At 44.6% G+C, this 15,271-nt stretch overlaps 1 protein-coding gene across 5 annotated transcripts in view; it reads right to left on the bottom strand.

Annotated features, from left to right (window-relative positions):
• PITPNM2 (phosphatidylinositol transfer protein membrane associated 2) overlaps positions 1–15,271 on the bottom strand; it is a 132,416-nt gene that overhangs the window by 36,933 nt on the left and 80,212 nt on the right. For all 5 annotated transcript variants that reach the window (XM_084297518.1, XM_084297521.1, XM_084297520.1 and 2 more), the window contains 5 exons: positions 14,909–15,123; positions 13,249–13,370; positions 11,350–11,583; positions 4,140–4,463; positions 1,048–1,143 (listed from right to left, as the gene is read on the bottom strand). In XM_084297518.1, the coding sequence (XP_084153644.1) occupies positions 1,048–1,143; positions 4,140–4,463; positions 11,350–11,583; positions 13,249–13,370; positions 14,909–15,123 (991 nt within the window). The remainder of the gene's footprint in view (positions 1–1,047; positions 1,144–4,139; positions 4,464–11,349; positions 11,584–13,248; positions 13,371–14,908; positions 15,124–15,271) is intronic.

Here is a 15,271-nt window from a genome sequence, read left to right as displayed (position 1 = left end):
CTTAAATGAAGTTGGCCCTTCTCTTTCTGAGCAAAAGACACATTCATCACCTTGACTTACAAGCACACTGGCCACTTGAGCTGCTGTTGTGCAAGTCCCAAAAGCATGCCGCATTTTACCCCAGAATTTAGGATGTGTGCCTAAAGACTTGATGAGACAAGTCCTCTGGAGCATGATACTGTAATTTTTTTGAGACTGAACTTTAGCTGAACATTACTGAATTTCTGCTTTACAAAACTGGGGTGTGATCTTCTAACAACTCCATTTCACAGAAAGGTCACCAACTCCAGCAGCACACGTTGTGCACAGAACTTAGATTAGCATTACGAGCCGAGAGAAGGGTCCATCTGTTGTCAGCAGAGATGGAGCCTCTCAGGCTTAAACACACATAAAGTACAACATATAAAATGAATGCAGTGGCACAAAGCTTCTTCACAAACATGCACAGAAAAAAAGGAAAAAAACCACCACAGCTTTCTCCTAATATGAACAATAAAAATAATTCTGGGAATTCTGGAATGAACACTGATGAATTTTGGTACATGAATTACCCCAATGCATTCATTACTGTATTTCTAGGAACAGGAGAATAAGGAGTTAATAAGGCAAACTTTGGTCTCTTCAAGCCCAGACAGGACAATTAATCATACCTTTTACTGATTAAAAAATAATAATAAAAAAACCTTGCCTTACTGAATCAGAATCTTTAAGACACACCCACCGTCCAGTTAGCATTGCTGAATTTTACCCACACATATGCACCAAATAAAATACAAAAAAAAAAAAGCTTGAGACTGCTCAAGATCACTTCAGATATATCACAAAATCTGAAATGTTGCTGTTAAATATAAGAGTCTGCTGAGTGATGCCGGGGAAGCTCGAAGAAGCTGCACTGACGCTGCACACAGCTTGGTTAGAAAGGAATGGACTTAAACAAAGCCAAAAAGTCTTGCTTCCTTCCCCACTCACCCCCCAGCCTCTCATGCTTTCCGTCCTCTTCCCCCACCATTTCAGGTAACAAATGATGGTAATTTAGGCTCCACATACCATGTGCATCAAAGTATTCATCATCTGAGCTGTCATCCGAATCCCTGGCAATGCTCTGCATCCTCCACTCAGAGATACTATGGCGTGAGGGACTTGCTGGAAGAAACAAAAAAGCCTTATGCGATATGCTACATCGACAAGACAGAGAGTTCCCAACATGATCGTTGCTAGAGGAAGAGTCGTGTGCTCTCTATGAAAATTCCCTGCTGCAATATTAAAAACACAAAACCCTGATGATGCTGGTGTGATGTCAGTGTACCGTTTTACAGATCCTGTTTGTTTACTGTTGTTATAACCTGCCAGCAAGATGTTACATTAAAGCAAGCTGTTTGTACCACTCTTATGCTATTTTGAATGGCAGCTATTTATAATTGTTAGTAGGACGTGCAAAATCAGCTGGGTTTTAAAGTTTGCAATTAGGAAGGAAGCAGGCTGATTGGAAGCTTTCTTCGTGCCTTTAATCAGCACACAAGCCAAGCCTCTGCTTTGCTAACTTTTGGGTGGGTAGCTCAGCAGAGCAGCCTGGATAGAAATAATCTGTTTTCTGGAAGGAAATTGCTTCCACACAAATTGGATTAGAGATCTATTTAAACTTTAAACTTGAATGATTTAAACAACATGCTATCCAACTACTTCATAGGGGAGCTGACAGAGCAGCGGTCCTGGTGTAGCAGAGAGAAAAACCAACAATCCTGGTTCCTGCTCACTCTCCTTTCCTCACACCCACCTGCTCCCTTTTACTTTCCCCTCCGGAGCTCCCTGCACCATATATAAACGCATTACAGCACTATTTTATTCAGATATATTTTAGTAATGATGCAGCCTGAACTCTGCTTGACTGAACTTGTCCCAGAAATGCAGTCCGATGAAGGGAACTGCTCAAAGAACAGGAGACACAGTTCCTCCCCTCTTTCAGATCGCTCTTGCATGTCACAGACGGAGCACACACAAAGCCCTTGCAGCAGCCACCCAACCTAACACAGCAAAAACCTGAGGAGACTGACAAATTCCCATTTAGCGTGTGCAAAGACACTGAAATGCTCCAGTTCCTGCGAGAGCTGCACGAGCTCTTTTCAGGCTGTTGTAACAGCATCGAAAATGTGAGCGAAACGCTTCTGATTCTAATTCTGCTCCCTGATTGTCACATGCAAAGACGATGGAGAGCCTGTGCAGTCATCTAATTGCAGCTCAGCGCCGGCTGGGCAGCCCCCAGCTACCCCACCGCCCTCTCCTTTGGGAGCAGGGGGAGCTCGGCAGAGCAGCGCTAATTCACGCCGGAGTGACGTCAAGGCACTCGCATAATAGTTGCTAAAAATAGAGCATATAATAACATATGGGATGGCGACAAGGGTCCTGCTATCACCAGAGGTCTCGCTCGCATGGTATGGAAAAGACTGAGATCTTCTGGGGAGCGGCGTTGCTTTTTTCAGCCGGAGGTAGCGGTTCGTCGAGACAGCCCTCCTTGCTTCCATATGTTAATGCGCTGCCAGCATGAAGAAGGATTAAAATATCCGTGTGACGTACTTCTCAGCACATCACAATTCATTTCTTTCATTACTTTTCCTGTAAAAGCTGAGGCAATCTGCAGAATAAAGCAAATTCACGCTTTGCTACCAGCGAAAACCTTTAAGTAAAACCCTAAAAGGGCTGAAAGCTACAGCTGCCAGTGAACGTGTCAGCACTGGAAGAGGGGTTTCGTAACAAAGAGCATAATGAGAGATGGGCACATCGCTATAAAATCCTGGTGCAAGAGAAGTAGCCAGCATTTTTATCCTTATCCAACGATTTATGAAGCGTCTGGTAGGTTCTTCCCCAGGGCTCACTCTGGTGAGTCATCACGAGGTAAAACTACTGCTCATATCTCATTCACCCTGTGATGAAATCAGTGATGGAGTGGTAAATAAAAATTGAGAATCAACTCCCAATATTTAGTACATATGAGAGATGGATAAGCTTCTCTCACTCAGATGCCCCTTCCACTGTCACTGGAAGAAATGCTGCCCCTTGGGGTTTTCAGGAAAATCAAGACTTTTTTCCCTCTCGCTGCAAGAGCTATTACCCAGATATCAGCTGTGCCTGACTAAAAGGAGAGGGAACTGTTGAATATTCAAGCCTTCTTTCTGTCTCTTGCTGAGGATTCACCCCTTTGTAGAGCATGGTTCAAAAAAAGGAGGAGTTTAACGTGGGGGAAAAATAAAAGGAAAAAAAAGATAAAGCTGACTACTGCTGGAGAGGTGAATGATGATGTTCAGGACTCAAAGCTGAGCCCTTACAGGGGCTTTAACAGCAAAATCCTGAAAACTTCCTGAATGGTATTTAAAGGGGAATGTAAACTCGATCCATGGTCTCACCTAGTCCCAGGCTGGGAGTTTTGGTCCCCAAACAGCCACCATGCATTACCACCCACGAAAGGCAGCAGCCCCCACCCACCTGGTTTCAGAGCACGGTGACCTGCCTTAATTTCTCCAGCAGCTGATGCAGTACCGTGCTGTGTAAGCTGTGCTGCGGCACCCACAGAGCCAAACGTCTGCTTTCGAAATGAACGGCATGTGGTGAGGTGTAACCACAGCCCAGGTGCCCAGGGTGCCTGGTAGTAACTGCCTCCTGGAAGATGGGAGCAGTTAACAGCCACCCGCTGCTGGGCTGGTTCCATAGGGCCACAGCACACAGGCAGGCATCCAGAAGGGAACATTCCTGAAGGACCAGGACTTCTAAAAGCCATCAGTGGCTTGTGGGTAATGGGGCAAATCCTCTCTGCACTTTGTTTGTCATCTTCTGCCACCCAGCACTACTACCCAGCTCCTTCCTGCTCTTCTACCGTTTTCCATAATTCCTCTGCTTTTGAGATTTGTAAGAAGTCTGCCACGTGTCATTTTGAGAGTCACACTTATGGGATAACTACAAACATTTCCAAGCCCACAAGAGGCCACATGAGAAGACTGAGCCTACAACACCAGCAGAAAAAGCCTCCTATGAGCGCTGAAAGGACTCCCAGGAGAAACGTGTGTTGTCTCAAAGGTGCTGCCATAGTCACACATCTAAAGCCCAACCTCCACACAGTTCAGAGGAATAAATCATCATCAGCATCTTACCTCCTCTCTTTGAAGACCGTGAGGACTTGGAAGAGGTGGACCACTGCTTGGTGAGCGATCTCCCAGAGGCTGTCTCGCTGTTACCAGCAGCATCTTCTGTGTCCACAGGTGAAACTATGTCGACTTCAACATCCTTCTCACCAGGAGTGTCCTTCACTCCATGCTGCTCAGTATCATTTTCACCACAGAACTGGGCCATCTTCTGAGCCAGCATCAGCTGCGCCTCTTTCTCCAGCTGCCGGATATCCTCAATGGTGAGCCCGTACCATTCGTCCTGCCAGCACCATGCCTGCCGATGCGCACGGACCATGACCTTCCGCAAGCCTGCAAAATCAGAATGTCCCAGTCACCAAAGCTACAAAACTGCAGGAGGAGATGCGTTCCCTTCCCCCAAACCTAAAGACACTGTGGCATTGATATTACAGCAGTGTCGACAACATAATGATGCAAGCTGCAGAAAAGGATTCATTGCATTTATCAACCACGAGGATGGCAAATTGGTCGTTTCTGTACTGTAGCTCTGCAGTTCTTGCTAACCAACCGTCCACTGAAAAAGCAGCTGGTCTTCTGCTGCTGCTTTGAACTTGGGAAGGGATTTCCTAATTCCAGATCCAGGAATTTGCTCTGTGACTGCCTGCTCCGCAAGGAAAGAACCAGGCACAGACCACATATGTCATTCTCATGAAGTGCTAGGAAGTTGCAACATTTAGATCCAGCCCTCAAAATGAGGCATGTTCCCAGAAAAAGAAAAAAAAAAAAGAGAGAAAAAAAAAAAGCCAAAACCAGCAATTACTGCTTAAAAAAAAAAAGAAAAAAAAAAGTTGAGAGATTCAAGTGGATCCTTCATGAATACTACACAGCCCACCACAGTATGTGACATGACAGAAGCACTTCCCACACTGCTTGGTGCTAAGACAACCAAAACCTCTCCTTTTCTTAGAAACCTGGTTTCTGCAAATGGTTTCTATACATCAGTGAAACAGCATCACAGATATGAGATAATGGGATGGGAAGCAAAGGAAGGGAGGGAATGAAGACGCTTTATTTTGCAGAGACTGTCTTTCTTCAGCAGCATGAGAAAAATGAAGTGTGTAAAGCTAATTTAAAGTATTATTTCAACGTGTCACATATCTGAAAGGAAGAACCATCTCAAAAGCAACACAAAGAGCTCACAACAAGGCAAGAGAAACTTTCCACTGAGACTTAAGCATATTGGCTAACATCATCGTATCACCAAGACTTCGAAAACCAAGTATTCACTGTGGATTTCTGACAATATTGCTGCTTAAAAGCTCATGCCAGGACCAAGCTCCCAACAGCTATTTATTACTGATGGGAGCACACAGCAGTAACGCTGCTTTTTAAAAGCTTCTATAAATACTGACAAACTAATCCTCAGGTGCCCTTTGGAAAAATCAATAAATATTGTTCCCCCTTTCATTACTGGGAAACTGAGGCAGAGAAGGGTTGATGGACGTGCCAAAAGCAGCAGTGGGTTTATGGATCTACAGCTCTGCACTGCTGAGCCTGGACAACAAAGCCGGCAGGCCGGGAGCCCAGGCACTCGCTCTAATGAAGGCCCTGGCTGAAGCCCACAGGCCGCAACACCACCGCTATTACGCACTAGAAAGCAATCAATAGGCTACATTAAAATCATTTTGGTTTCTAGAGTGGCAAACTGAGATCTCTAAGCACCACCAGAAGTGAAGATGGCTCCCACAAGCCACCCTCCATTTGCAGGAGCGGGGCCAAAGCTGAAGGGTCCCACCACACCAAGGGTTTCTGAGCTGTTCCCAGCCAGCAATGTTCACTTCACTGTGGTAAAAAAAGTCTTAGATCTCACTGCTGCCATGGTTTCTGTGATATTCATCCTAAACATCCCCCTTTTTTTTTCAGTGATTACTTTTTTAAGCATACAAAAAGCTTGTTTTTATATATTTATTTCCTTCCAGGCCTAGGCACTTTATTTTCTGCACTGCACTTTGGCTAGTCCTTAATGCCACCAGCTATCGCCAGTCACCCTATCAGGAGGAAATAAGCCTAGAGATCAGCAGCTAATAGGATGGACCAGCTCAACCTGAACTTCATTTGCACAGTAAGATTAAATCTATCAATATTTTATGTAGTTCTCTGCCTGACTTTCAGATGGGAGCTCCACGTAACAGAGGCAAGTTCGAGCCAGAAGACTGCGACCTTTTGGGGGCAGAGCAAGGGGCATCAGCAACCTAATTCTGTTCAACCTTAGTCGAGATTCAGAGTTATTTCCTTCACCAGATTACTTTTTGCAGAGCTACGGCAGAATGTTTTAGCCTCTTCACCTCCTGTTATGATTGACAATCAGCAGAGCTTAAAAAGCAGAGATTAAACTCCCATCACATCCACCCTGAAAGCCAAGAAAACGCTCCCTTGCTGTAATTCAGTCCCTCACACTAGAGCCATTCTCTAGGCTTTCTTGTCCACAACACGCAATTCTGCCTCACATCAAACACCTTGAAAACAGACTGTGATTAGGCACAGAGGCCAGCGGCCCCCTTGCACTCATCCGGAGACTTCCTCAGCTGCAGGGCTCAGCAGAATTGTGGGCCCCCAGCCTCTGTTCATACTCCTGCACCCAGCCACGATGCCACCAACTCCTCAGAAATGGGCACTGATGCCACTGACTGCATGTATTTGTTTTAATGGACTAACATCCTAGGGAACACAAAAAACACTTGGTGTAATAAAGTTCTCATTAAGTTCTTCTCTGCCTTCTCTCACATCATCCCTTAGATGACCAAAAAAAAACCCCAAACCCATCACTGCCCATTTCCCAGCTTCCCAACCCAACAGAACCCACAGACCTCCCCATACTGCTCATGTCAGGCTGATCAGACATCCCGATCACCCTTTCTTTGGAAAAGGAGATGGCATTATCCATCATTCTAGATCAGTTATTAACCAAAAAACTCGAGATTATTTTCCTAGCCTCCAGCCTTCACCCGGGACATGTCTGTGATGCTGCTTTTTTCTTTCTCCAGCACAGGGAGAAAACCTGGAAGAGAGTGAGGCTGTCCGGGTAGAAAAGAAATTGAAAAATAAACGTCATGGCTTGCAGAAAAAAATCTCCACTGCTAGCAATGGAAAACTTGAGCAGTCTCTGTAGGCACACACAGCACTGAGTACATCACTGAATTCAACTTCAACTTGCAGCACTGAAGCCTTCCAGTGGGCAGCAGAGACCCAGAGGAAAGGCGAAGTGCCCCCATGCAGCTACATGAATTCAAGATCCAGCTACAAATGACTGACCTCACCTGTCAGGACATGGCTTCCCTCCCCATGCAATGGAAAAAGTTGAGTTTTACAGCAGTTTTTCCTTAAAATGTCAGTGAAAAACAAGCCTTTTATTTGGAAAGCGAAGAGGGGATGGATCAGACCCATGAAATAGAGCATAATTGGGAGCAATTTTCTTTTTAACAGATCAGAGATGCCCATCAGGACAGTGTTGAAGGCAATTTGTGGGCCAGTTTGCCTTCATTTTTCTCTCTGGCAGGCTGGGAGGTGCAAAAGCCTCCTGCTCAGCCCGAGAAGTCACTGTCCTGTGCTCAATCCCACATGTGGTGCTTCCAAGCTGTGCCTCACGGCCAGTTGCAGCCCCTTTGTCAGTTTGCCTCGCAAGCCTGCAGCATGCTGCTGGGCTGTGGGGCTGGCTGGAAAAGGCAGGAAGGGTCCAGCATCCCACCCACCACTTTATTCCAGGCCAGACAGAACCCAAGAAGCCCAGTGAAGAGCAGGCTCTGGGCAACACAACGCTCCTGTGTCCCACCCAGGTGCTTGCTCTCTTCTTGGCTAAAAATTTCCTGTCCTCACAGAGCAAACAAAACGAGCTATGTGGAAGAACAAGGGGTAGGAGTAGTCTCCCAGAGAGGTCTTCTTGCTGTGAAGGGAGAACTACCACACATGCACATATGTACACATGCAGATTGAGTTCAGAGGTACTCGTCATTTCTGTGTTGTTTTAATTATAACATTTCCCACTGCTGCGTGCAGAAAGATGATCTGTGAAGAGTCTAGCAGGGTGCAAACATTTAAATCACTCACCCTTCAACTCACCACCTCAACAACTCTGCCGCAGAGACTGCCTAAATCCTTGAAGTGCTGACTTTTGTAAGTGATTTGCTTGCAGATTGTGGTGTTGAACTTAATTTCACAAAAGGAAGTGTAAATGAACATGAGACAAGCCAGGATAGATGAATTTTAAAAGCCTTTGTCTACAGTGCTGGATTTGTTTTTCAATCTGAAGCAAAAATAGCAACTGCAGAAAAAAATCAGTATTAAAAAAAGAAAAAAAAAAAACACACCAAACCCTGCCCAAGCCTCTCTCAACTATCTGCATAGGGCAACTCTTCAGACACCCATTGATTATGTACCCAGTGGCAACATCCCAGAGCATTTTATAATGCACTCACACAACTTCCTGGCAGCCAATAAAGGATGCCTGATTCTCCTCAGGCAAAATTATTTTGTTGATGGTCACAACAGATCCCATAACCCTGTCAGTACAGTTCTGGTTGTCTGTTCTGATCAAGGGTAGCAAGCAGATATAACTGTTAGTTGCCTTATCTGCTCTTGCTCAGGCCACTCACAAAGAGAAGTGTGTGGTCACACCTGCGTGGTGCTAACCACAACCTGCCTTCTCTCAAAAAGGCAAAACCCTACTGCAGGCCCCAATGGGCAGAGCCCATTTGGATGAGCTTTCGCATTTTAGTGCTCAAGTGAAGGAAAATTTCTGCAGAAGAGCTTTCTAAAACCTCTTCCTCTTCATCGCTGTGTGACAATTTGGGCATATTTAGCCTAAGATGCACTGGCTTAGACAAAGCTCCAGTTACTGGGCCGGGAACGCACTTTGCCGTGGTGTATAATCAATAACCCATACACAGTCAACATGCTTGTTTAGCAACAAAAGAACCAGAGCCCACGTGCACAATTAGGAAGCAAGTGGGAGCAGAACATTATGCAGTGCCAGTCCAATTAAACTTAAATTCTATGGGAAAGGAGTAAAAAAGCATACAAATATTACAGCCAAGTAGACTAATAGCCCACAATTTTAGTCTGTGTCTCGGGCTGTCAAAGCACTGAGTAACTGTCCAATTAGTCATCAGAAAAAATGGCTGTTGCACTCAGAAAGACTGAGAACATTTCAACACCATCCCCCAGAGTCACTCCCTCCGCACTCAGTAGCCTTTCCACATATTACAATCCATCCATCACCTAACTCAGAAGTTTTCTTCGTTCAAGTCATTCTTTAATTTTAGTTTGCACCACCTTGGGGAAAGTTTTGATCCTACTCTTGGTTTCTGCCTTGGTTTTCTTACTGTCTTGATGACCCTGTGCGGGGAGGGCTAATTCCCCAAGAAACAGGCTCACAGGAGCCAGGAACCAGCAGAAAGATGCCAAGGAGGGGCTGGCAGACAAGAAATCCCTGAGTAATTCAGTAGCCATCCAGTAGCACAACACACAAAGGTCTCCACCTGCTTTGGGTTATCAGCTGAAACCCCAAAACTGGGATCACTATCTAAGTCATGTCTTAGCCCCCATCCTTCCAGCTTACACATCCTCACGCCTAGCTAGCTGTCTTTTCTACACAAGCCCTGATGCTTTTTCCAGTCACTAACAGTGTGCCCATGGCTATCCCACTGCACAGGGAGGATACACATCTCTGGGCACCCAAAGCTTTTGCTTTCATTTTTCACTCACTCAACTTTGTCTCGCCTTAAAGACTTCTCTGATTTTATGCATCTTAACCACTTTGAAAAACAGTATTTGCCATCATTATAACAGAGTGGAAAGGCTTTTGAAAGGCAGACAATAAGCTGGCTCGGCTCTCGGCAAAGCCTCAATCAAGAGGGAAATGGCAGGCAATCTTTTATGAAATACAAAAGAAACATTTCTAAGAGACCACAGTTTAATCTATGCCAAACACCTCCGAACAACTGGAAGAGTCACATGCTTCTTTCTCATTTAACAGATACAATGGAGTTGTTATTCTGCCCCCATGTTTTGCAGCATACACTAAATTAACCCGTGTCACTGAAACACCAAGGGAGTTCATTGCAGAGAGGCACTTGTAATACAGCCTGTAACAGGTAAAAACTTCCATCTAGGATGAACTAAAGCCAAAGGAGCTCTAGCAAAGGGAACAGACCATTCAGAGAATGGTGTGCACCATTCACTACTGCTCCTTCAGTGTTTTTCACACTAGGAGCTCCATTTAGGAGCACAGTATAACTAAGAAGAGCTGTAAAACTATTTATTTATTCCAGCATCAGGTACTTCAAAGAAGCTTTGCATAAAGGGACAGCTACCCGGGTCATGCAGGAGAATTCACTGCGTACAGAAAGCAGGAGACATCATTTACAAAGTCTTTCTTTGGCCTTTTCTTTGCCAGAGGACAGCCATAGCTCTGAACTTCTCTTGAGATGGGAATGTTTCTTTAAAACATTCTTTAAGTTATCCAGCTGGCCATAAAGCCTGTCTCCTCCGGCAAGGCTCAGAAACTATATCAGTTGTGTTATAGATTTTCAGTGGAGAACAAATTACTGCTACCACCTGCACAGTCCCCACTTAGTTACTTCTGGGACACAAACAATAGGCTACCTCCTTAAAAGCATTGACCTAAGAATGATGCACCAGTCAAAGAAGCACATTTACTCACAACCGAGAGCTGTCAGTGACCCATGGAGAGTTATAACACAGCGAGCTGGGGAGCCCTGAACACCACAGCCCGGAGATGTATGGCCGCATAAAGACCCACCTGCCCTACTGCATGCTGGGGACGCTGCAGGGACTGGTTTCCTGGAACCACTTGTGACACAGAGTTGAAGCTCATTTATTTGAGCAGCCCTTGAGGACGTTGTCCAAAACAAATAAAAAATGGCAGATTTTGAAAAAGATCCCAGTTAAACAGACAAATCCTGATTTAAAGAAAAAAATACACTTGAAACCCTTTCAGTACCTACACGTGATTAGTACTTACACATACCACAACCACAAGTGATAGAATAACACTTTTTTGAACTGACCAACAGCTCTGCAAAAGAGTAATTGGGTCTGAGAGTCTTTTCAGAGACACGCCTTGGGATACCATACATTGCACATACCTCACCGTTGTATTTCAATTTGGAAACAACATTAAGGAGTTGATTGTAAACCTTGCAAGACTATAAATGCTCACCAACATCATGGATAAACCGCTCGATTTTCGACTGCATCCCCCAGTATCTGAACTCGACTTTACAAAGTTTATATGCACACATGATCGGGTATTTCCCAGGGTTGTTCTTGTACTCTTGAATCCAATCTTCTGAGAGAGGGCCTCTTTTAGTCTTTACTGATTTATACAGCTTTGGATCCTCCTCAGCTTTGTATTCATGTGGAGGGATAGGATCTTTAACAATATCAATAGGATCTGTAGGAAGAATAGAAACAGTTAGACATTTCCTTTGCCTGAACAAAAGAAGAAAGTACATTTTCAGGAGTTATTTCTGTTTTAGTAAGTACCAGAAGCATTACAACAGTATCTGTTTTTACTTAAACAACTGATATATGAATTGTTTATACGCTGCTGCTGGGTAGCGATCTGCTCTATCAGAGCAATTCCTATGCACACTTCCAGCAAACAGAGGCTTTGCTGTAAACATTTTTGCCCAGTGACTACAGGTCCACAGCAGATCTCCTCATGACATATTTCTAGCTCCAAAGAGTTCTTTTGCACGTTCCATCCCTCAGCTTTTGTAGTATCACTGACAGTATTACAGCTCTACCTAATCTGGGACACTTAAATACACCTACCCCTTTTTAGTACTGTTATGGAATAGATGTTACCAGTGAACGTCTTATCTTTGGCATCCATCAAGTGAGGTTACTGTTACCTCCTCAATCTTTACTGTTACACCAGATACACTACAGAAGGCAGAAAGTTTAAAGCAAGTCAAATCGTCCTCATTAACACTTCATCAATGAAGAAGTGGAAAGTGCAATGTGAACGGAGTGAGTGAACATATTTTTAAAATCTGCAACCGCCAACCCAAACCTCAGCAGCAGAAGTTCGGACTGAAGGGCAGGATCTCACTTCCCAAGGAACAACAGCTCTCCCGACACTTCTCAGGGAGGCAGCATGACTCAAACCTATTTGTTCAGGACTGAAAACCCAATCAGATAGGCTTTGGAATGTGGACAGTCAAACTGAAGTTCAAAATGAAGCAGTTTAAATCAAGTAACGCTCAAAATTGCGGTTACCGCCGTGGCCAGCATGTCAACAGAGCTTAAGGAGCCCGAGCAGCCACTAGGTGTCCTTCCCCAGAGCTCCTGCTGAGCTCAGCCCTGGGACTGCAAGAAGTCAGCCTGAGCTCAAGTCACTTCTCAAGCCTCAGCAGCTTCAGAGCAAGGGATGCTTTGGTTCAGTGAGGCTGTAATTGCCAGCATTCCCTGCTATGCAGCTGGGCCTCCAGCAGATGCTATGGGCATGGGCCATGACGGACAGCAAGACAGAGGAACTGCTCTAATGCTTGCCATTTTCTGCCTTTTGACAAGATGTTCCGTTCTGCCTTTTCTTTTGTTAAATCCTTAAGTGTATCAGGCTCATTAACCCAACCTCCCAAAGACAGCTGTGCAGCTGAAGTGTTAACTTGCATAAGGGCAACAGGACGGGAAGGAAAAATGAAATACACCTTCATGCTTTGGAAACGCAGCTAGGAACATTCTTTCATATACCCAAGGGAGATATTTAATTATACAGCTACATTTTCCCCAGTAGTTATTTCTATTTATCATCCCCATTATCATTAGCTGTCCAACTTCTCTCAGGAACTGCACAAATAAGACAGAAAAGCATCAGCTTCATTTTACAGACAGGGGGATTCAAATGGATTTCCAGGTGCTTTATAAGCATGGAAGAGAACCCAGGTACTCTCTCTACTCGATGTAACCCTGCCCAGTTGGCACACCACTGATGGGGTGCACACCAGGGTTAGGAGTGGAAGGGTCAGGCCAAGGAGATGGGGCATACCAAGCAAAATCCTTTACACAGCAAAAAGCAGAATGAAGGAAGAAATAAAAGAAAAGGGCTACTCACCTAGAATGGTTTGTCTTTTTTCTGCAGGAGAAAGGTTGAAAACGTTGGCGTGCTCTCCTGGATCAGTTTTGTAGTATGTCTCAATATCAATAGAGAACTTCTCCACAAAAGGGCACGTATACCTGAAAGCAAGAGCAATACAGCTTGGAGTAAATCCTGCTCAGTTTGGCAAGCAGAGAAAATGCTTTCCTAAGATGTGTAAAATCAGCCTGAAATCCAAGCCAGCCTTCACTCATTTTACTTCAGATATACTTAAAATACCGACTGTACAGATTAAAAAGATTTTCTTTATTAAATTCTTAAGATAGGAGCTTGCCTTGGACTTGTGGCTTCAGTGGAATAGCTCTGGTTTAGTGAAAGCCCAACCCCATAGCACAAAGGGGTTTGCTCCCCCTGAGCTGTTACATGGATTTAAGGGTGAGAAGATGCCAATGCTCCCACACTGGTTGGGTAGTCTCACTTTGCAGAGACACTGACAAAAGCCTGTGACTTAGTTTGACAATGTCTCCTCCAAAAGACAATTGTCAGGGCAGACCACATCTGAAGAAGCAGTGTTCAGCAAAGAGATAACTTCTGGGTCTGCTGTATTAGCAAGTTCTGTTATCCTTACAGATTTGACACTGGGACACCCTGCAAGTGCATTTTTAGCAGGAAAAATGCAAAGTTCTTGCCTGGAATTTACAGCAGAATAGAATACGGACTGGTTCCGCCCAAGGCCAGGTTTCCTGGCCAGGGCACTGACTCACAGACAAGAGAATGGATAAAAACAAACTGAAAGTGGACTTTAATCACTGGAAAGTCATAAGATCCATGTTATTTAGTCATGAGCAATTGTCCATACACACACACTGGCTACCCACCTTTCCCCAAATTCATGTTACTTGTAGAGGCCAACTAAAACAGAACTATGAAAGTTACCTACATTTCTGACAAAAATCAAAAGATCCTAAAGCCGTTTTATTATGACAGATGACAGAAACATCACACTTGCAAAGCTGGAATAGGGGAAATGCTCTAAACCAGAGTAACTGGTATACAGGCTATTTAGTCCAGGGCATCTGAAGTCCTCCCAGACAAAAATTGGCTGAAACAAAGAGAAGCAATCACCTCCCTGGAGCCTCTGGCTCTCTTCTCTTCTCAGAGTGAAAACCATTGGGCGTAGGTTTGCTATTTTCTAGCTAAAATACAGTAAGATAGTTCCCAGAAAAGCAGCATCGTATTTATTAACAATTTTTAAACATTCTTCTCTCCCTCTTCTTTCCCTCTTAGGGCAAGTGAATCCTGTTTTATTTGATAGTGTTCGACATGACAACTTTCCCATCACTGTGTACATTTATAACTTCACTGAGCTAGCAGATAACTGCAACGTTAAGTAGAACACAGTGCAGGATACCAGACTAAATAAAAACTATTCAAGATTTCCCACGCTTTGATGGACAAAACAGCTCACATTTTAAAGCATCCCATCACAAATTCTTAAGTACACTTGCAGTCAGCCCAGGCAACGCTGATGCTTCTGAGATAAAGCACGGTGTAAGAATTTCAGGACTCGATGCCACGTTTTCTCTAAAGGATATTACTGGAGATGTAAGAGATGCCACTGCATCAAAACCTCTCCCTGAAGTAGGGAAACACCTCTGGACATTTTGATAAGTTTTACCTCGTCCTGGTATAAGGATATGCATTCCACGATTCCTCTTCAACTCGCAGAGCTGCCTTGGGCAATATTGACCGAAACCAGCTGGGTATGTGCATACCAATGTGGTACACTTTGTGAGTATACTGCCCGTTGCCTCCTGGGCCATCCATGTACGGCCTGTTCTCCAGGATCTCCACTCCACTGCCTTCCCCACATGTCTCCTCTCTGCTCTTTTTCTGAAAAGGAAAATATATCACACAGTTAGGCTTTCCAGTGTTTTGTACATACCAGGGTCTCAAAGCACATGAAGATCGGGGTGGTTTCTAGGACTCCTGTTGATCACGGTTTTATAGCCACAAGACCCGTAGCAGCACCCTGGCAGTA

This window comes from Netta rufina (assembly GCF_964035555.1).
Source record: "Netta rufina genome assembly, chromosome: 17".
In the NCBI taxonomy this organism is placed as follows: Eukaryota; Metazoa; Chordata; class Aves; order Anseriformes; family Anatidae; genus Netta; species Netta rufina.
The sequence above is the reverse complement of the archived record's forward strand: the minus strand, read 5'-3'. Positions and strand labels throughout refer to the sequence as shown.